Below are 23,778 nucleotides of genomic sequence, written 5' to 3'. Positions count from 1 at the left end.
TATTCAGGCAGAGATGTTCAGTAGATAGTTAGTTGTAGAAGTCTGCAATTCTTAGAAAGAGAGGTTTATCCTGGAATTATAAATTTGGGAGATAGCTATGTATTTATAATATTTTTAAAACTTGGTACAGTTATTTTACCTATTACTAGTCCTCTCATAGAATTTTCATTTTTTAAAAATCCACATAAACTTGAGGATCACCTTGTTAAATTTCTTTTGTAAAGTATGCTGGACATTTTACTAGAAGAATGTATATATGTATTACATATATGTTTATATATAAATTTACTAAAAGACTGGTAATTTGAAAAGAGTTGGCATCTTTAAAATGGATCTTTGTATCCAGCAATGCATTATTTTTCTCCATTTAGTTTTCTTTTATTAATACTTCTGATAGTTCATTCTTTGTCCCCCAAATAGTTCATACAGAGTTCTTGATAGTATTCCAGAGTATTATTAGATGTCACAGAAAAACCGTAATAAACTTTTTGGCCAACCCAATATACTATTTGTTGCTGATGTTAGCAAATTTCATTTTATTGATGTTCTGGTGTTTTTGCCTTATAAAGGAATTATTTTGATATATTTAGCCACATCATTAAATTTCAGGTGATATAAATAATCTCTTTGATTTCTTTAAGTTTCCCCCTAGCAATACAATCATATCATCTGCAAGTAATGATTTTATCTTTTTCCTTTCAACATTTGTGTCTCATTTCTGTTCATTCCAAGAAAAGAAGTCCTGAATTTAAGATAGTGGCCAACTGTAAAGCAAGGAGGTAATTAAGACATAAAAGTCTAGTCACAGCTTACAGTTGTTTAGTTTTTGCTTTAAGTGAAAGTTAAGTCACTCAGTCGTGTCCGACTCTGCGACCCTGTGGACTGTAGCCCACCAGGCTCCTCCATCCATGGGATTCTCCAGGCAAGAATACTGGAATGTGTTGCCGTTTCCTTCTCCAGGGGATCTTCGTGACCCAGGGATCGAACCCAGGTCTCCCACAATGCAGACAGATGCTTTAACCTCTGAGACACCAGGGAAGCCCCAAAATTTCTTTGAGCCCCTTTTTATGAGGGGGGAGGGGCATGAATACCAGAGTGGGTTGCCATTCCCTTCTCCAGGAGATCTTCCCAACCCAGGGATTGAACCTGGGTATCCTGCATTGTAGGTGGACGCTTTACAGTCTGATCCACCAGGAGTTTTGCTTTAGGCCTATCCTAATTATTTCTTTTCTTTGCCTTTGAAAAATTTATTTCTGTTGGATTTATTTTGAGTGCCCAGACTTTGTCTGTTTTACATTTATACATTATTTCCAGTAGTTGGTCTTGATGGAGTATGTATTTGGTTTTCAGTCATTTTGCTCTTCCAAGGACATATTCTCTGATTCCTTGAATACCATGAATTCAGGGGAAGCTCTTTTCCTGCTGAATCGGCATTGAACTTTCATGGATGCAGAAACAAATTAAAGCCCGTAGAGAGTACATAACCAAGAGATTTCAGTCGTATAGTTGGATAAGGTCCTGATGAAAATGTTAAGTTCAGTAGCCTCTCCCTCTCCCCCAGAAAACAAAAACAGTAAAAATCAATTCATATAAGTTTAAAAAATTAATATGTGTATATTTATAGGACAGTTGATTTTGAAAACTTATTTTGAAGCTAAGTTTTACAAATTTGAAAATTTTATTTTAAAAAGTCTAAATACAAAACCAGGTTTTTTGATGTGGATTGTAAATCAACAGAAAGGACTTGCTGATACAGCTTAGATTTCTGAAATGTGTTATCTTGAATTTTCAAGTTTACTTTCAAGTTTTATTTTCTGTTTGTCAAGTTAAGCCTCATGTGACCTTTTTCTGTGAATGAGCAGTGGACACTATCTGGCATGTTAGCGCTTTGTACCTCCAAGGGTAGATTTGCAGGACAGCTTTTAATTGGCCTGCATTGCCTTGTTTAAATAGCCAAACACCTGCTAGGCAAGCCCCAGCACATGTGAGTGGCTATATGTTCCTTCCGTTAGGATTTGCAAGGCTGGAGCACAAAGACAGCGATTGTTACCCAATAAGCAGTAGTCACACAATTCTACCAATCGCCTTAGGAGGGCTGGTTACCATGGAATCCACCATCTGTTCACTCCCCGTCGGAATGTGATTATCCTTGCTGGGGTGGGAACTGGGAGCGTGTGCAGTGTGGAATTATCTGCAATGGACTGGGTTAATGGGAGCTAGATTTGGCTCACTAGAAGAACAGATGAAGGGAGTTTTACTTCTTAACAATTTGTGACTACTAACCAAAAGGAATAAATTCAGCTTTTATAAGGTAAGTAATTCTAGTACTATGTATCTTGTTTGTACTACATTTGGTGTGGGGCATTATCTCCATGTGGTTTCCGGAAAGGGAGCTGTAAGCTCTTCTGGAAGGAGCCTCCAGTATTACACACTTCTGTTGTATTGATTTTAAGCAGCTCAGTTATACCTGTACAGTTACATATTGATGTTGAAAAATGAAATAATTATTTTTTAATCTTTAAAAATTTAGTCAAAATTGTAATATGACTTCTGAAAGTGGCAAAAAGACAGTGATTTTAAATGATTTCTCAGAGTGAATTGTACCAATACTCGAAATATACTCATGGCCACAACGTGTTCAATGTCTTCTTCAAATAAGAAAATGCCTCAGGTCAGGGACATTTGTAGGTTATGATTTTATTCATCATTATTCTGGCCCACGTGACTGCCTTCACATTACTAGCTCATGTTTTGTAATGTGATGTTTATGCAGTTAATTTTGCAATGCTTTTGCACAAGTTTCGAGGGCGTGAGCATGTGGAAGCAATGTGACAGTGCTTTAACAGCAGGCATATAGGCAGAGTGATAAAGGAAAGGGCAAAGCTCGGAGGATCTGCTTCTGTTTCAAGGGTTTCCTTTGTTTTTCTGTTTGAACAGCCCCTTAAAATGTGTGCTGCATATTGTAAGCAATAGAAGGAGATTTTGGTGCTAACAAATGGATGACTGACATTTTTCTGTGTGGCTAAGAGGTTGGTAGCTCAAACAAGGGACTTCTATATCCTTTGTAAGGCAGCATTGTATATACCCTTTCCCAAAACTGTGCCCTAAAACATAAAAGTGAAAAACAAAAAGAGTGCTGTCTATACTCTGGATACTTCTTTTGTGTAAGTTTTCCTGTCATTTAAACCATAGTGCCAGGGATATGTGCCTCTAGCTGGGTCTGCCATTTTTATTTGATATGGGAAGGGGTTGCAAAGAGAGGATTTGCTAATGCAGCGTTAGTTCCTTTAATTGTGCTGTTCTGCTGTCATCTTGGACGTTCATGTCAGTGGGTCACTGGCTGCCCAGAGAGCTAGAACAGGTCATTGTTAACAGGCCTTACTTTGATTTTCTTTTTCTGATTGTAGAATAAAATTAGATAACCTTGTACTGGTCAAGGACTCATGTTCTTACTTCAGGTTTTCAAGCTTGACTGCTAATTATGGGTTCTTGGTATTTGTTGTTGTTGAGTTATTGTAGTTAAAATTCTTACCTTCTTTTGTGCTTACTGGGCTATTTACATTGTATTATTCTTATAATTCTCAAGTTTTTTAATAGGTAAAATCAGATCAGGTATATACTACCTCTAAAAAGCATCTTTTTCACTAACAATAGACATGTATCTACCTGAAAATTTCCTTAGCAGCATCTGTAAAAAAATTTGAAGTGAATGTTGTATTATTTGGATGAAATTTTTGCTCATAAAAACAGTTGTTGATAAGCAATATAAGTTTTGAGAGGAAATGAGATAATTTAAAAGCATGTACATTTAGGCTGTTTGTATTGCCTTAATTACCTTGTATCTTAGAAATCTCAAAAGGCCTGTGGGTGAATGGGTATGAAGTACTAGAGTATTCCGTGTGCCTGGGATGTGATTGCTCAAGCAGTTGAAGTGAACTGGGCAAATCAGTACACCTCTCAAGTTCCCTAAGTACTCGTGAATTTCCTTACTGCTATGATTGTTACTGAGTTGAAGTTGTAAGATTGTGGTTTTTTTTAAAGTGGGTATTTACACAGAATGTATCCCAGCATTTATAGGTATTGGGAGGCATTTATTTGTTTTAACTTGTAAACATGTTTATTAATATGTTTCTTGGCTGAATTTTTCTGAGTAATAAACAATAAAGCCACAGGGTATTTAAAAGTGTTGAAAAACTTTGGTCCATCAGCCACTGACAAGAAGCCTAAGATTATACTTTCTAAAATTGGTGAAGAGGAGTGGGCAGCAGGATAGGCCCTGGAACACTTGTGATTCCTAGTAGGGTGCCTGGGGGACAGGAGTGCACAGTCCCATGATGTGTAGTTCCCGTGAGGGAATGTGGTCTTTGGACCTGGTGTTGCTCATGGGGAGATGTTCACTTCCACTCACAGACGTTGTCAGTGGGGACACCTTCCACTGTGTCCACAGTCTTGTGGTGACAAGTTGAAAATGTCAGGTCAGCTGGGAAGCATTGCTTCCTGTTTCTCACTCGCCTTGTCTCTGAAGGTGGAGGGAGGTGCTAGATTCAGTGCTTTCTGACCCTTCTTCCAACTTCTCAATGGCATGAGGCTTTTAAGTCTCCTTTAATACAACTTAAGATTTTACTAAATGGAAAATTTAGCTTTATGTTTTTAAATATGTAAAGCAACCCTTATTCAGAGTTATTTCTTATAAAGGTATTATTGCTGCTGCTAAGTCACTTCAGTCGTGTCTGACTCTAAGTGACCCCAGAGACGGAAGCCCACCAGGCTCCCCCGTCCCTGGGATTCTCCAGGCAAGAACATTGGAGTGGGTTGCCATTTCCTTCTCCAATGCATGAAAGTGAAAAGTGAAAGTGAAGTCGCTCAGTCGTGTCCGACTCTTAGTGACCCCATGGAGCAGCCCACCAGGCTCCTCCATCCATGGGATTTTCCAGGCAAGACTACTGGAGTCGGGGGCCATTAAAGGTATTATTATATAGATAAAAAATTGGAAACTGAATAAAGTACCTGGAATGATTCAAATCCATAATAATATGAATAGTTGGCATCTCAGTCCACCACTGGTGCAGTATGAACAGTCAAGTCTATCTGCTTCTTTGACACTTAATGCTGGAAGGCTGCCTGACAACTATTTCAACAAGTAGACCACAGAGCTCATAAACATCAGTTAAATTCTTACAGTTTTCTTATGACCACATTCAGTCTCACTTCTAAACTGACTCTGTCTTTTGCTTTTGAGATACTGATTTATAATCCATTTTTGCTGTTAACTGTTTTTGGCCATGATGATCCATTTGGCCCTTGGACAGACGATGGAGCAGTAGGGATTTGAAGGGAAGAAGAACCTGCTTATGCTGTCATTGCTGATGCTGCTTTGTTGTCATGTTCCTGGTAATATTGAAGCTATTTGCATAAAAATGTGACTTTTTAAAATAGACGTACTGAAAATTGCCTTCTTTTGCCCTCTCCCACAATTCCATATTGCCATGGTTTCAAGAAGTGCTTAGAATGAATTGTTAACATTGTGCATCAGTACAATTTTGCATTGCTGTGTTAGATGTAGAGCTGCAGGGTGTGATGCCTATAAAATGTGCACATGAAAGATGTAAATTCACCCAAAAGCTGTGGCTCAAAGGTGGTTGCATTTGGCAGGATTTTTCTTCCTGTGAATGTGCCACATAGTTGATTATCATCAGTTTCTTCTGAGATATTTGTTCTGTTTTTATAACTGCTTCTATGCTTCTGTAAAATAAAAAGGCAAACTTTCTATACATTGGCAGTGCATGGCTCTATGTAGGCAGAAGCAGATCCTTGGAACAGTTTTGTGTAATATACTCATGCCTTTCTTATTCGATTGTTGCCACTTAAAGCCCAGTGATGACTTGATGGAGTTGTATGGAAGTATCTAGGGATACCTTATCTGAAAAAACTTCCATAGTTTTACAGATAACCCTAATCTGTGGGGGCTACATTGTTCTTTTGTAATAAAGGTGTTGAGTTACCAACTTCCCCTGTAAGTAGTTGTTTCCTTCTTCCCTGTCTGCTTAATTCCTGTGTTGTTTTTAAATTTTTGCCAATTTCCTGGCCCTGACCCCAGATTCATGAATTACGAGGCAAGATGTATTTCCATAAGGCAAGCACATTGCTATACATTGCTAGATGTTTATTTTCACATAATTTAAAGACTGGATCTGTCAGAAGACTCTGAGGCCCATAAGAATTAAGCAGCCTGTGCAGGATCACAGAACTTGAGTTGCAGAAACAGCTAATGTTAACTATCGCATGTTGAGTACAAAGATACGGGCAAAGCCAACTTACTTCCTACATTGTTACCTTCATGAGGAACAGAACATTGGGGTATCACCCTAAAGTCTCACAGATACAATTTTCAGTGCACCCAAAGAGGGGCAACTTTGAAAGATAATTCCCTCAATAATCAGGGTCATAAGAAATATATATTTCCATAAACGCCCAAACGTTAAAAAAACAAAAGTAACTGCCAGGTCAACTAGATGTTTGTGTTTCTTAATTTGCAGATTCTTGCCCTTGTATCCGTGTTTATAGTCGTAAAATCATGATCAGGATGTTGCTTGGTGATTTTGAAGCCCAGAGTGGGTGGGGGTAGAGCACTGAGGAAGGACAGCCTGAGGGCAAATACCATTCCATTCCAGGGCCCAGTTGTCACCTGGTTAGTATATTTCTGTTCCGAGTTAATGCACTTTCTTCTGTGGACATTGGTGGAGACATAAAACCTGTTTGCTTATCTGGCCTCCTTCTGCTCTGTTGTGCTCACCCCACCCACTTGCTTCACCTTGCTCAGGACCCCCCTACTGTCCACTAAGACATTGCTTCTTTGGCTCTGTTACTGCTATCATTCACTTATCACATGTTTATTGAACATTTACTCTGTGCTGGGCAATGTTGCAGGTGTGGAGGACAGGGCATGGAACACAATGGTCAGGTTCTTTAGTGGTCTTATGTAATAGAGAGGGAGACAGATAATACACAGTTAAAAAAATAAATGAACAGTGTAATTTTGAATAATGACGAGTATGTGAACACAAAATGTAATGTGTTACGGGATTTTAGGGCAACAAATTTTACTTTGAGTGGGGGAGATCTCATATAAGCTGAGTCACAAATGATAAGCCACCAGGTTGATCCAGGAAAGCTAGGAATGTGTTGTTATCCCCACTTTATTCCCGTGGAAATTGAGGTAAGCCTGTTATCAGGACCATTCCTTGTTTACCTGGTGCTGCAAAACCATACCATGTGTCTTTTCTTTCAGGACTTAATGTTGACTATATGCTCTTTTCCAAAGTCAGAATTTAATGGGAGAACATGGGAAGTAGTGTCTACTTCAGGACAACGGCTAAGAGCACAAGCAGACCTAGATTAGTCCCATCTCACATACTGTCTACTCTGGAGGTCTCTAGGCAAGTTCCTTAAACCTGTCTCCCCATTTGTTAGAACTTTTGGAGTTATTGTGGATATTAAAAGAGATAATATTAAAAAACCATTTGGTTCTCTGAGGGGCTTCAGTAATAATCCCATGAATATTAAAATAATTTTCTATGGTTAGCAGTGAGAACCTAGGAGTACTATTAGCCTTCTCTCTATAGGATAATTTTTCTTTGATCTCTTCCATTCCCTCTCTCATCCCTCACATTCATTTATTTTAACAAATGCTTAAAAAAAAAAACCCTTTATTGAGGCATGATTGACATACAAAAAACTGTACATACTTAATCAGGGGCTTCCCAGGTGGCACTAGAGGTAAAGAACCCACCTGAATGCAGGAGATGTAAGAGACACGGGTTTGACACCTGGGTTGGGAAGATCTCCTGGAAGAGGGTATGACAACCCACTCCAGTACCCTTGCCTGGAAAGTCCCGTGGACAGAGGAGCCTGGCAGGCTGCAGTCTATTGGGTCACAAAGAGTCGGACACGACTGCAGTGACTTAGCACCCGTGCACGTGTACACGTGTGAAACATGCCATAATGCATTCATCACTTCCGAAAGAAGACTTTTTGCACGTCCACCTCCCCTTGCTAGATTCTGCATAAAGAACATAATTAGACATGTTCTCACAGGTCTGTGCTCACCTGGTACTCAGCTAACAATCTGTTAACCAGTCAGTTGCATTCAGTATGATTGGCGACACAGTGCAGGAGGGGTGTGGAAGACAGAGGAACAGGTGCCCGACTATACAGGTAACATGGGCTTGGAATTCTAGTCTGCAGCAGCAAATGCAGGGAGGCATGCTGGTAGCTGAGTGTAGAGTTTGAGCTAAGTAAGGTAGGACAGGCTTTGAGAACAGAAACCTTGGTTTGCATAGAAGTTTTTACTGTATCCTATAAAGAATGAGAAACCTTTGAATAGTTTTAAACATCTGAGGAATAAATCTTCAATTTTGTCATCTAAAAAGATAACTGGTAGTTAAAATGATGAAAATATTGGAGAGAACAACTTCCAAGACAGCCTGAGTTCTTCTTTTTCTCATCTTCATCTTCATCCATACCAGGCAAGATTTTTCTTATGTTGTCATTACCACCACAATATAATTAAGTCATATTTACTCTTGATATTTAGATTTTAAAGTCAGCACACTAAGTAAAACTTGCATAGAGTCCAAAAAGTCCTTGAGAATTCCTTTAGGAGGGCATAACTTTGGAGATCAACTCTCTCATTAAGTCCAATCCAGCATGTGTTCCCCTCTGCTCCCAGGGTTGAAATAGATTGCTGCTGTTTTGCTTGGGCACCAGATGAAATAATTCCTTTTGTATTTAGGGGTCATGCTCTATGCAGTAAGAGGAAGCAACAGGCTCATGATCTCTCAGTCTGACTCCCACGACAGAGACCACGAGCATTGTTGCCTTTGACTGCTGCACCTGTGTTTGTGTGCTTTCTGGTACAGGTGTTTTATATTTGCGAAACATATATAGTTCAGTTCAAGCCAGTTTAAATGCACTTACAATACAACTGCTATAACTACAGTACCGACTTTTTGTGTTTTCTATATGTCAGACCATGCAGAATACATTTATCATCTAGTTTAACCTTTATTAAACATTTGAAATAACTGGAATTCATCTTTATTGAATAAATAAAACTGTTCCTATTAGATACATACTATTTTCAAGCTCACTAATAATTAAATGATTAACTGGGATTAAAACCTTGATCGGTTCTACTTCAATCCTATAATCTTAGCTGTTATGCTCAGTTTCAATTAGAAAGCCATTGCATTAACTTAGAAAAATATAACAAATTTTATGATACCAGTGGTGTAGAAACAAGATTCCAAAGAGAGAAAGGGAGAGAGAGAATAAATGACTACTGTGTTTAAGAAGACTTTAAATAGTTATCTAGGAACATGAACAGATATTTGATAAAGGAAGAAGTACAAATGCCTAATACGTGAGGAAAAAAAGTTTTGTATAGGCGCATCCCAGGTGACCCAGTGGGTAAAGAATCCGCCTGCAATGCAGGAGACACAGGAGATGCAGGTTTGATCACTGGGTTGGGAAGATTCCCTGAAGGAGGCAATGGCAACCCACTCCAGTGTTCTTGCCTAGAAAACTGCATGAACTGAGGAGCCTGGCAGGCTACACTTCGTGGGGTTGCAAAGAGTCGGACACAGCTGTGCTAAGCTAACTAAATATCTGACATGAACAGGTACTTCAAAAAGGAGGAAACACAAATGCCTAATATATGAGAAAAAAGTTTTATATAACTGGCAGTCAAAAAAAATTTTTTTCTTTTATTACACTGGCAAAAAATTTACTGAATGGTTGTATTTTCCATTGGCACCCCCATATGCTTCAATAACAATATTACTTCAGATTACAGTATGCATTGATTTAACTTTTGGGGAAACAATGTAGTAATATATTTTATCTTAACTAGAGAACCCTTTGTGGCAAGGAATAGAAGAAAATATAACTCAAGAGAAAAGAGGGATGTATTAAAAAAAATGAAAGGCATCTCCAGGAGCCAAGGGGCAGTAAATTCATCTAGGCCTCAGAGGAGCCTGCAAACAGGACTGTTACAACTCCCTGTTCTTCAGACTAACCCCTTCCGCATTTCTGTTTGCATGGCGAAAAAAACCCCAAAACAAAACATGGCTATTGCAAATCTTGATTATACCGCTTCCTAGTACCAGTGCCTGGTAGAAACACAGAAGTGCCAATTACTGATATCTTGGACTTAGACTCTGATGGGCTAAGCTTTGGTCAGCAGTTACCCTTGGTCCCATCAGATGTGATCATAGACTACAAGGTCGCTTGGCTTAGCTATCTACTCAGAAAGTTCTGTGAAACAAGCACTCTTTGAAAGCGGGGTAAAGTAAGCAAATAGAAGAACACACTTTTTGTTACTTGTATCAACAGAGCTAAGGATGTTCATGTTCTTTGACCTCACAGTCCCAATTTTAGAAATCTGCCAGTAGGAAGTTACTGAGTGATTTAGTGAATCATTTATCACATCACATCACATTCTCTGGTGGGAATGGGAAGAAATGGGAAACCACTAACATGTTCAAAAATAGGGAAATGGCTAATGACTCTTCATGAGATTGTAGGTTATGCAAATATTAAAGACATGTTTTCAAAACATGTAAGAAGATACTTACAATGAAATGTAAATTATGTTGTGTGTGCTATACTAGGTTGCATTTTATATAATACATAGAAAAAAATACTAGAGGGAATTACACCAAACGCTAGATTTTAGAATCACTTTTGTTGTCTTCATAATTTTTCTTTAGATTTTAAATGGTTAACAGTGGCCATATAATAATTTTATGCTTATAAAAAATACTCAAAAAAGCAAATTATAATCTGGCAGGAAAGATAAACTTGTCCTAGGTAAAGTAATAGTAACTAAGCTAATATGTAGTAGTGTTACAAATTGTATAATAAAACCTTATGGATGGATTTAATAATAAATTTTTAAAAAGTAGAATGCACTGTTCAAAAGCTTTTTCCTATCACTGGTAGTACTCAGATAGAAAATAGATAAACATTGATAAGAGATACTATGGAATAGGTTCATCTATCAGGTATGAAGAATTAGATGACCTCTAAAATCCTTTTCAACCCCCATGTTAGAAAAAGAAATTTACTTTGGAATGATTATTTTTAAAAATTCAATTAGATATTAGGGGAAGGTATGCAAAGCAAGTAGCTTTTGTGAAAGAGATATGAAATTGTAATAGAGGGGCTGCCAAAGTCTGTGGGATAAAGCATGAGGCAATGAATTTGAGTCACATTTTGAAAGAGGTGATAGGCAAGGATTGGATTATGTGAAAGTTGTTTTAAGGTCTACAATGATTGTTGCTAAGGCAGATTTAAGATTATACTAGGCATTTGTGGCTAAGGGAGAGTACCCAAGTTGGCTTGACAAATGGGAGAGTATTTTTCTTGTTCATCCTCTACTGAGTGAGTGAAGTGGTACAGAACTGAAATTGAAAAAGAGAGCAATCAGAGCACCCAGCATCTGGGTCTTTTCCAGTTAGTTGGCTCTTTGCATAAGGTGGCCAAAGTATTGGAGCTTTAGTTTTACCATCAGTCCTTCCAATGACTATTCAGCTTGATTTCCTTTAGGATTGCCTGGTTTGATCTTGATGTCCAAGGGAGTCTCAAGAGTCTTGTCTAGTACCACAGTTCGAAAGTGTAAGTTCTTTCGGCACTCGGCCTACTCCTACATCTGACTACTGGAAAAACCATACCTTTGACTATACGGATCTTTATTGGCAAAATAATATCTCTGCTTTTTAATGCACTGTCTAGATTTAATGCACTTCCAAGGAGCAAGCGTCCATGGCTGCAGTCACCATCCACAGTGATTTTGGAGCCCAGGAAAATAAAATCTATCACTGTTTCCATTCCCCTCCTGCCCTGTCTATTTGCCATGAAGTGATGTGACTGGGTGCCATGATCTTAATTTTTTGAATGTTGAGTTTCAAGCCAGCTTTTTCACTTTCCTCTTTGACCTTTGTCAAGAGCTCTTTAGTTCCTCTTCACTTTCTTCCAGCAATCTTGATTTCAGTTTGTGATTCATCCAGCCTGGCATTTCACATTGGGTACTGTGCATATAGGGCTTTCCTCAGTGGCTCAGCCATAAAGAATCTGCCTACAGTGCAGAGATGCAGGTTCGATTCCTGGGCAGAAAATCTCTCCTTGATGAGGGCATGGCAATCCACTCCAGTATCCTTGCCTGGAGACTCCCATGGATAGAGGAGCTTGGAAGGCTACAGTCCATAGGGTCACAAAGAGCTGGACAAGACTAAAGTGACTGAGCACTCAGGGAGTCTGCATAAATTAAATAGACAGGGTGACAGTATACAGCCTTGATGTACTCCTTTCCCAGTTTGGAACCAGTCTGTTGTTCTGTGTCTGGTTCTGACTGTTGCTTCTTGACCTGCATGCAGGTTTCTCAGGAGGCAGGTAAGGTGGTTTGGTATTCCCATCCCTTTAAAAATTTTCCATAGTTCATTGTGATCCACACAGTCAAAGGCTTTAGTGTAGTCAGTGAAGCAGTAGATAATTTTTCTGGAATTTTCTTGCTTTTTCCATGATCCAACGGATGTTGGCAATTTGATCTTGGTTCCCCTGCCTTTTCTAAATCCAGCTTGTACATCTGGAAGTTCTCAGTTCACATACTGTTGAAGCCTAGCTTAAAGGATTTTTAGCATTACCTTGCTAGTTTGTGATGTGAGCACAATGGTACAGTAGTTTGAACATTCTTTGGCATTGCCTTTCTTTGGGATTATAATGAAAACTGACCTTTTTGCAGTCCTGTGGCCACTACTAACTTTTCCAAATTTGCTGACATTTTCACTGCAGCACTTTAATAGCATCATCTTTTAGAATTGAAAATGGCTCAGCTAGAATTCCATCACCTCCATTAACTTTGTTTGTAGTAATGCTTGACTAAGGATTACTTGACTTCACACTCCAGGATGTCTGTCTCTAGAGTTGGGGTTAATATTATTAGCATTTTCTGTTTATACATAATATGCAAGATTTTTTAGATACCATCCTGTTTCATAAAGGTAATCTGTTGTAAGCATACATGCTTGCTTACATTGATGTACATCATAACTACAAGTTATGTAAATTATAAAGTGATATTTTAGTATGAACTCTTACATTTAAAATATAATAATGTTTATCTTAATAGAAAAAAAAAATCTCATTTCAAATTCCAGGAGAGTTATTAGACAATTCTAGTAGAAAGTTTTAGGTATACCCAAACTTTAATCCATTATTTAAATGAAAAAAAGAATAGGAAACTTATCACTTTAGTTTGAGATGATAATTTATCTAATAAATACAGATCTGTGACATAATATTGGGACCTTTATTATATAATACTATAAGGGGCCTGGAAATTACCCTAATTTAAATTGGACAAGTTCAAGTCAGTATTTTTTTGTGAGTAGCCCAAAAATTACTTAAATGCTTAGTAAAGCTTCTTTAACTCATTCAACTAAGAAAATATTGTGTGGCCCCTAAATACTTTGAGCTGACCTTATCTTGGGGAAAGGACTATATTTATAAAATAACTTATTAAACTATTAGGCTCCTTCTAATTTTTTCCTTTTTCAAATAACATTATACAGTCATTTTTATGTGTATACTTTGTTTAGGATAGCTCACCCCAAGTGGCAAAGGTAGATAATGTGAAGTTTTATGGTATTTAATATGCATTACTATTTTGCCTTCTCAGTGCCTGTTTCATTTTCAGTTCAGTTCAGTAACTCAGTCGTTTCCAACTCTTTGCGACACCATGGACTGCAACATGACAGGTCTCCCCGTCCATCACCAACTCCTGGAGTTTACCCAAACTCATGTCCATCAAGTCTGTGATGCCATCCAGCCATCTCATCCTCTGTCATCCCCTTCTCCTGCCCCCAATCCCTCCCAGCATCAGGGTCTTTTCCAGTGAGTCAACTCTTCGTATGAGGTGGCCAAAGTATTGGAGTTTCAGCCTTAGCATCAGTCCTTCCAATGAACACACAGGACTGGTCTCCTTCAGGATGGACTGGTTGGATCTCCTTGCAGTCCAAGGGACTCTCAAGAGTCTTCTCCAACACCACAGTTCAAAAGCATCAATTCTTCAGCTCTCAGCTTTCTTCACAGACCAACTCTCACATCCATACATGACTACTGGAAAAAGCATAGCCTTGACTAGACGGACCTTTGTTGGCAAAGTAATCTCTCTGCTTTTCAATATACTGTCTAGGTTGGTCATAACTTCCCTTCCAAGGAGTAAGCATCTTTTAATTTCATGGCTGCAGTCACCATCTGCAGTGATTTTGGAGCCCAGAAAAATAAAGTCTGACGCTGTTTCCTCTGTTTCCCCATCTATTTCCCATGAAGTGATGGGACCGGATGCCATGATCTTCATTTTCTGAATGTTGAGCTTTAAGCCAACTTTTTCACTCTCCTCTTTCACTTTCCTCAAAAGGCTCTTTAGTTCTTCACTTTCTGCCATACAGGTAGTGTCATCTGCATATGTGAGGTTATTGATATTTCTCCCAGCAATCTTGATTCCAGCTTGTGCTTCATCCATCCCAGCATTTCTCATGATGTACTCTGCATATAAGTTAAATAAGCAGGGTGACAATATACAGCCTTGACGTACTCCTTTTCCTATTTGGAACCCGTCTGTTGTTCCATGTCCAGTTCTAACTCTTGCTTTCTGACCTGCATACAGATTTCTCTAGAGGCAGGTCAGGTGGTCTGGTATTCCCATCTCTTTTAGAATTTTCCAAAATTTATTGTGATCCTCATAGTCAAAAGCTTTGGCATAGTCAATAAAGCAGAAATAGATGTTTTCCTGAAACTCCCTTGCTTTTTCGATGATCCAGCAGACGTTGGCAATTTGATCTCTGGTTCCTCGCCTTTTCTAAAACCTGCTCGAACATCTGAAAGTTCATGGTTCACGTACTGCTGAAGCCTGGCTTGGAGAATTTTGAACACTACTTGGCTAGCATGTGAGATGAATGCAATTGTGCAGTAGTTTGAGCATTCTTTGGCATTGCCTTTCTTTGGGATTGGAATGAAAACTGACCTTTTCCAGTCCTGTGGCCACTGCTGAGTTTTTCAAATTTGCTGGCATATTGAGTGCAGCACTTTCACAGCATCATCTTTTAGGATTTGAAATAGCTCTACTGGAATTCCATCACCTCCACTAGCTTTGTTTGTAGTGATGCTTCTTATGGCCACTTGACTTCACATTCCAGGATGTCTGGCTCTAGGTGAGTGATCACACCATTGTGATTATCTGTGTCGTGAAGATCTTTTTTGTACAGTTCTGTGTATTCTTGCCACCTCTTCTTAATATCTTCTGCTTCTGTTAGCTCCATACCATTTTTGTCCTTTATTGAGCCCATCATTGCATGAAATGTTCCCTTCGTATCTCTAATTTTCCTGAAGAGATCTGTAGTCTTTCCCATTCTACTATTTTCCTCTGTTTCTTTGCATGGATCATTGAAAAAGGCTTTCTTATCTCTCCTTGCTATTCTTTGGAACTCTGCATTCAAATGGATATACTTTCCTTTTCTCCTTTGCCTTTTGCTTCTCTTCTTTTCACAGCTATTTATAACACTTCCCCAGACAGCCATTTTGCTTTTTCCATTTTTGGGGGGGGGTAGGGGGGTGGTTGTCTTGCTCCCTGTCTCCTGAACAATATCACGAACCTCTATTCATAGTTCATCAGGCACTCTGTCAGTCAGATCTAGTCCCTTATATATATTTGTCACTTCCACTGTATAATCATAGGGGATTTGATTTAGGTTGTGCCTGAATGGTCTAGTGTTTTTCCCCACTTTCTTCAACTTAAGTCTGAATTTGGCAATAAGGAATTCATGATCTGAGCCACACTCCGCTCCCAGTCTTGTTTTTGCTGACTGTATAGAGCTTCTCCATCTTGAAAAGAATATAATCAATATGATTTCGGTGTTGGCCACCTGGTGATGTTCGTGTGTAGAGTCTTCTCTTGTGTTGTTGGAAGACCATGTTTGCTATGACCAGTGCATTCTCTTGGCAGAACTCTATTAGCTTTTGCTGTGCTTCATTCTGTATTGCAAAGCCAAATTTGCCTGTTACTCCAGGTGTTTCCTGACTTCCTACTTTTCCATTCCAGTCCCCTATTATGAAAATTACATCTGTTTCGGGTTTTAGTTCTAAAAGGTCTTACAGGTCTTCATAGAACCATTCAGCTTCAGCTTCTTCAGCCTTACTGTTTGGGGCATAGACTTGGACTACTGTGATATTGAATGGTTTGACTTGGAAACGAACAGAGACCATTCTGTCATTTTTGAGGTTGCATCCAAGTACTGTATTTTGGACTTTTTGGGTGACTATGATGGCTACTCCGTTTCTTCTAAGGGATTCCTGCCCACAGTAGTAATATTATGGTCATCTGAGTTAAATTCACCCATTCCGGTCCATTTTAGTTCACTGATTCCTAAAATGTTGACTTTCACTCTTGCCATCTCCTGTTTGACCACTTCCAATTACCTTGATTCATAGACCTGATATTCCAGGTTCCTATGCAATATTGCTCTTTACAGCATCAGACCTTGCTTGTATCACCAGTCACATCCACGACTGGGTGTTGTTTTTGCTTTGGCTCCTTCCTTTCTTTCTTTCTGGAATTATTTCTTCACTGATCTTCAGTAGCGTATTGGGCACCTACTAACCTGGGGAGTTCATCTTTTAATGTCCTATCTCTTTGCCTTTTCATAGTGTTCATGGGGTTCTTCATGCAAGAATACTGAAGTGGCTTGCCATTCCCTTCTCCAGTGGGCCACGTTTTGTCAGAACTCTCCACCATGACCCAGCTGTCTTTGGTGGCCCTATAGGGCATGGCTTAGTTTTGTTGAGTTAGACAAGGCTGTGGTCCATGTGATCAGATTGGCTAGTTTTCTGTGCTTGTGGTTTCAGTCTGTCTGCCCTCTGATACCCTCTTTCAACACCTACTGTCTTACTGGGGTTTCTCTAGCCTTGGATGTAGGGTATCTCCTCACAGCTTCCACTCCTGACCTTGGACATAGGGTATCTCCTTTTGGCCGCTTGCTGCTCCAGCTTTTGAGATAACAATTTCTTTAGGATGGATCTTATAATTTAAAAGCATTTAACTCAGGGATAAAAAATGGTATTATTTAAATTTTTATCTTTTATTATGATGACATTCTGTTTCAAATATTTCTTTACCAATATTATCCAGAGTTGCTTTTAGATGAAAATGGAATCATGGAATTTTCTTAATTTTTCATCATCATAATTGTTATCCTTAGAATCAAACTATAAGGTTGGGTAGTCTTCATATCTAGAGTGACATAGAGAATATGATTAAAATTTTGGAAAAATTTAAGTTAAAATTGTTCTGGAGATTTTTATTTTCCAAATTAGTGTATTTCTTTTTTTTTTTTTTTAATTCAGCTGTTTGACCTCTCAAAGCCCTTTTGCTCTTTCTTTTTTAATTATTTTTGGCTGCACTGAGTCTTCGTTGCTATGTGCGGCTTCTGTAGTTGTAGCGAGCAGGGGCTACTCTTTTTTGTGGTGAGCGAGCATCTCATTGTGGTGGCTTCTCTTATTGCAGAGGTCTAGAGCATATGGGCTACAGGAGTTGCAGCTCTCAGCTTATAGAATGCGAGCTCAGCAGTTGTGGTGCAGCTTAGTTGCTCCATGGCATGTGGGATCTTCCTGGAGCAGGCATCGAACCTGTGTCCCCTGCATTTGCAGGTAAATTCTTAACCACTAGGGAAGTCCAGTGTATTTTATTTTAGTGCATTTATTTTAGTGCATTTATTGTTTATGCTGCTGACATTTAGTCATAATTTTAACATTGATATGGTACTTTTATGTCAACATTATGACTTAATTTCAGGAATAACCTGAAGATTGAAGAGTTATTAAATGAAATGTATATAAGATCCCTGTGAAAAACTACCTGTCTTCTAGAAGTTTCCTTCTCAAAAGCAGTCATCTATGAAACCATTATGTGCCCTGACGATATAAAAAATAAATCATTGTAGTGTAGGAAGCATATCCTAGAACTGGGAACATTTTGCCTAAGGGGTAGGAAAAAAAAGCACTTTTTATTGGTTGCTCACTAAGTTTTGTCTGACTCTTTGTGACCCCATGGACTGTAGCACACCAGGCTCCTCTGTCCTTCACTGTCTCCTGGAGTTTGCTCAGATTCATATCCACTTAGTCAGTCATGCTAGACTTACTCATGCACTTTCATTCGGTTTATGTGTTGAATACACCTAGGATTTCAGCTACAGGTGAGGAATTCTGAGGGAAAAGTGGGAGGTAGGCAGTGGCAAGTTTACTTGCCTCCTTTCTGCCCTGACATTTTAGGTACAAGCATCTTTTGTACCAACCTGAGATTTGTAACTTATATGTTGCTGGTCAGTTGCTCAGTTGTGTCCGATTCTTTGCGACCCCATGGACTGCAGCATGCCAGGCTTCCCTGTCCTTTACCATCTCCCGCAGCTTGCTCAACTCATGTTCATTGAGTTGGTGATGCCATCCAACTACCGCGTCCTCTGTCATCCCCTTCTCCTCCTGCCTTCAATCTTTCCCAGCATCTGGATCTTTTCCAGTGAGTCGGCTCTTCACATAAAGTGGCCAAAGTATTGGAGCTTCAGCTTTAGCATCAGTCCTTCCGATGAATATTCAGGGTTGATTTCCTTTAGGACTGACTGGTCGGATCTCCTTACAGTCCAAGGGACTCTCAAAAGTCCTCTCCAACACCAGAATTCAGAATCATCAATTCTTTGACACTCAGCCTTTTTTATGGTCCAACTCTCATATCTATACTGGAAAAACAGCTTTGACTATATGGACCTTTGTTGGCAAAACAATGTTTCGCTTTTTAATATGCTATCTAGGTTGGTCATAACTTTTCTTCCAAGGAGCAAACATCTTTTAATTTCATGGCTGCAGTCACCATCTGCAGTGATTTTGGTGCCCAATAAAATAAAGTCTTTCACTGTTGCCATTGTTTCCCCATCTATTTGCCATGGGGTATCAGATGCCATGATCTTAGTTTTTTGAATGTTAAGTTTTATACATGGCATAGTGCTTAAATGAGTTGTCAAGCTAAAGACAGTGTGTCTTTTTCTTTTAACGAAAAACACAAATGTTCCCTATTTACTAGCCCTTCATGTAAAGAGAGGTAGCCATGGGGACTTCCCTGGTGGCTTAGTGGTAAGTTATCCCCTTGCCAGTGCAGGAGAAATGGGTTCCATCCCTGATCCAGGAAGATCCCACATGCAAGGGAGCAGCTAAGTCCATATGCCACAACTCTTGAGCCTGTGTTCTAGAGCTGTGAAGATGCTGCTACTGAGCCCATGTACTGCAGCTACTGAAGCCTGCGTGCCTAGAGCCCGTGCTCTGCAACAAGAGAAGCCTTTACAGTGAGAAGACTGCACAGCACAACTACAGTAGCCCCCAGTTGTCTCAGCTAGAGAAAAGCCTGCACAGCAACAAAGACCCAGCTGGCCAGAAGTAAAGTTATTTTTAAAAAAGAGAGAAGTAGACACAGTACATATTTTGCAGGTTCTTATCTAGTAGATATATTTAAAGAAATAAATACAACGTGTCTTTTTCAAGTAAAGGTGATATTTGAATCAGTGAGAAAGTAACTGCAGTTAGCAGAGGGATAGTGCTCTGGAGAAGGAAATAGCAACCCACTCCAGTGTTCTTGCCTGGAGAATCCCAGGGACGGGGGAACCTGTGGGCTGCCGTCTATGGGGTCGCACAGAGTCGGACACGACTGAAGCGACTTAGCAGCAGCAGCAGCAGTGCTCTGTGGACAGAAAGTTTTTTAAATGATTGGAAATGTTTCCATTACTATGTCATTTTACCGCCAAAAATGACATATATCTTTCCCTTTTAAAAGTTAAAAAAATACAACACCCTCTTACACCCAACCTTAAGTACGGTTTTCAGTTTTTTTGGAGCATACTTGATTTACAGTGTGCTTTTTTTAGGTATACAGCAAAGTGATCAGTTACTCATATACATATATTTACGCTCTCTTTGTGTGTGTGTGTGTGTGTGTGTGTGTGTGTGTGTATCCTTTTCCCATATAGGCCATTCCAGAATATTGAGTAGAATTCCTTATGCTTGCTATACAGTAGGTTGTTAATATCTATATCATATATAGTGAAGTGAAGAAGTTGCTCAGTTGTGTCTGACTCTTTGTGACCCCACAGACTGTAGCCTACCAGGTTCCTCCATCCATGGGATTCTCCAGGCAAGAATACTGGAGTGGGTTGCTGTTTCCTTCTCCAATCACATATAGTAGTATGTATTAAATTCAGGTATTTTTTAAAATCTTCTTTAAATTTTTTGTAAGTAGTTTTAAGATATTAGACCAAATTTTTTTTTTAAATGCAACAGCTTTCAAGACATCTAGGAAGATGGACGTTTACTAGAAGAATTTCAAGGAAATCCTTTGCATAATTGGTAGATAAGATTGAAAAATACATATATATCATGATTTATAAGTGTAGCCAGTGATATACTTCTTCCCTGTAGAACAGCAAATCTCAGCTCTGGCAGTCATTAAAACCATGTACGTACGGAAGTAAATTGACTTAGTTCCACTCTTTCAAATGTCTGTATCATGAAATATTTAACCAAGATATTTCTAAAAAACAAAGCAGATTGAATCACATTGCTTTTTCTAAAACAGTATTCTATCTTTGTTGTTGTTTGGTTGCTAAGTCGTTTCTGGCTCTTTTTCGACCTCATGGATTGTAGCCCACCGTGCTTCTCTGTCCATGGGATCTTTCTGGGCAAGAATAATGGAGTGGGTTGCTGTTTCCTTCTCCAGGGGATCTTCCTGGCCCAGGGATCGAACTCATATCTCCTGCATTGGCAGGCGGATTCTTTACCACTGAGCCACCTGGGAAGCCATTTTATCTTTACCTCATCCTATTTTAAGTTGTTTTTGTTTTATAGTATTCATTTTGCACTGTCATACTTGTATTTAACTTATATACATTCCTACATGGGTCTGTGCATACATACATATTTGAGAGTGCAGTGCCCACATTTTATACTGAGACGATGTGCCATCAAAAAGTTTGGAGACCACTGTTCTGGAAGGTCTCCCCTAACGCTCCTCTGTGCAGCAGTAACAGTAACAGGGCCCTGGCCAAACTTGTCAGTCACCATTTTGCTTGTCTGCTTTCTCTTTGACTTCTTAGAAGAGACCATTTAGTGAAGTTTTATTATGTTTGACGCAACATCCACGGGACCCGTAATAGTGAATGGGACACTTATGGTCCTTGCTTTCCAGACGCTTTGGCAGTAGTAGGGATGACAAATGCTAAGAAGTTATAAATGCTCAAAGGAAATCCAGAAGATAGTGAGATTAGTCGTATGTGAAAATCTTAAGTCCACAGGAACTGAAAAGGATAGTGTGGCTAAAGAAAAATGAGATTCCAGAAAAGTGATGATCAGAACTTTCTAAAAAAGATTCCTAAGTTCTTAGCAATGAACTCTATTGAATCCCATGTAAGGACTCAGTATTTCTTTGTAATTATTAATAAATGGGTTAAACAGTTTTAAAAGGGACCTCAAATTGATGGCTCCAAATTTCCTTTGACTCACACAATGGTTTTTGAGTTTTAAAATTTAAAAATAAAAATTATTCTCTCATTTGCCATATAACTAATTCATACTGTTTTAAACCTGTATGCTTACCCATTTGCATTATCTGCATGAATGCTAAATACATTTGTCCCTGTTACCTTATGTAAAAGATAAAAATACTCCATACTCCATTAATAGTGAGTTGTTGACCATTATAAAGTAACTTATCTTGAGTTCTATTAGTCATTAATGTTCAAACTATTGTGTCTAAAAGACTATATGGATATTTTTAGTTCTTAGTATAATACTTAAAATCTAAGCATTATTTGTAAAGTTCACAATATACAGATTGCTAGAATAATAATTAAAAATTTTCAACAAGTACATTTGTAATTTATCAAGTACCAATTCATCAGTTAAGGCACATATGATGGAAATAGACCTTAAAAAATTTTAATTAAAATAATTAGTTGCCTTTTTATCCTTGGTCATCTTTTCTGCCACCAAGACAATAACTTAGAAAAGTTATTGAAAAGCTTATTGAAATCTAAATGTAAATTTTTCTTTCTTTCTTTGGAGTTTTCTTTATTCCTATAATACAGAAAGTCCCTTACATACAAACTTTCAAGTTGCAAACTTTCAAAGATGCAAACATGTGTTTGCCTGTCTAATGCCTTGTTCATGTGTCTGGTGTACATCATCTCCTGCATGAATCCTCTACAACTGGTTGTGCTTTTGTGTACTTTACGGTACTGTATATAGAGTATAGTAGTGAAGTATCTTTATTTGAGGCCAGTATGTCTGGAAGCAAGCATAAAAGCAATGGTGATGTAGCTGGTACTACTGTATTTTTCAAGGTACTGTATGTTAAGATTAAAAATGTTTTCTTTATTTTTATGTATTTTTTAATGTATCATTTGTGTGAAAACTACTATAAACCTAGTATAGTACAGTAGTATGTAGCCAATTGTGTTAGTTGAGTACCTGAGCTAATTTTGTTGGACTTAATGAGCAAATCTTGGACTTAACAATGTGCTCCTGGAATGGAACTCATTCGTATGTAGGGGACTTACTATACACTTCTGAGATTGCATCAGAAATTAAACTGCATGTTTTAATTGTGCCATATTACCGTGGGATAAAAGGGAAGAAATAATAAGTAGAGTGGATGATTTGCAAACATAAGATGCTGGTTATATTTAGGGTTATATTTATTTTTTCTTTACATTGAGTTTATCCTTTAGGAATATTTGGGCCAACACAAAAGGCCTAAGCAGCAGCTGTTATGCCAGTAAGTAGTACATTAGAGTCTTCAGGAAAGGAAGACAGTACTTAAATCTTGGTCAAAAAGAGAGTATGCTATATGGCTCAGGAAACTCAAACAGGGGCTCTGTATCAACCTAGAAGGGTGGGATGGGGAGGGAGATGAGAGGGAGGTTCAAAAGGGAGGGGATATATGTATACCTATGACTGATTCGTGTTGAGGTTTGACAGAAAACAACAAAATTCTGTAAAGCAATTATCCTTCAATTAAAAAATAAATTAATTTTAAAAAGAGAGAGAGAAATGAAAGCTCTCTCTCTTTACTCCCAAGTTAGTAGCAAGTAACTGGCTGTATTTTATTTACCCTTTATCTGACCTGGCCAGGGCAAAGCCCAAGTTTTATTTTCTTAAAGCCTCAGAGGAGCTTTTTTTGGAAACTGCATGGCTATTTCAAAGTTGGGGGGAAAAAAAAAGGTTTCTGTGGAAATTTATGAAAAGAAAACATTTTTCTTAACTTCCTTCTCAAAACCCATGATTGATGGAACATGGTTTGGGAACATATTTTGAAAACAAAGTGGCAAGAGATGAGACTAGAAAGGTAAGCAAGGGACAGTGCCTTGAGGCCTTATAAGGAGTTTGGATTTCATTCTCAATGCAGTAAGCAGCCATTGAGGATATCAGCTGACAAGTGAGGAATAGTTCTGCAAACCACAATGAAATTTGTGAATCTGCTACAGGTTTCCTCACTTTAGAACCTGAAATAAGATCCTTTCCCTGTCTTTGCACATTGGCTCATAAGGAATGGCTTTCTAATCCAAGATTAAATGTTTTTAACCAGAAGAGCATTGTTAAAGTCATATAACACTTCAGATACAAGGTTTCTTC

At 38.5% G+C, this 23,778-nt stretch overlaps 1 protein-coding gene across 9 annotated transcripts in view; it reads left to right on the top strand.

Annotated features, from left to right (window-relative positions):
- Positions 1-23,778, top strand: part of FGD4 (FYVE, RhoGEF and PH domain containing 4) — a 289,247-nt gene that overhangs the window by 97,472 nt on the left and 167,997 nt on the right. For 2 of the 9 annotated variants that reach the window (XM_069585363.1, XM_069585370.1), the window contains exon 2: positions 20,244-20,334. The exons of 6 other annotated variants lie outside the window; for them this stretch is intronic. In XM_069585363.1, coding sequence (XP_069441464.1) covers positions 20,244-20,334 — 91 coding nt within the window. Of the gene's footprint in view, positions 1-1,951; positions 2,312-20,243; positions 20,335-23,778 lie in introns of those variants that run through there. One more of the 9 variants, XM_069585366.1, reaches the window with a different exon arrangement.

Source organism: Ovis canadensis, chromosome 3, assembly GCF_042477335.2.
Source record: "Ovis canadensis isolate MfBH-ARS-UI-01 breed Bighorn chromosome 3, ARS-UI_OviCan_v2, whole genome shotgun sequence".
NCBI lineage: Eukaryota > Metazoa > Chordata > Mammalia > Artiodactyla > Bovidae > Ovis > Ovis canadensis.
Note: the sequence above shows the minus strand (reverse complement) of the source record. Positions and strands in the feature narration are given on the sequence as shown.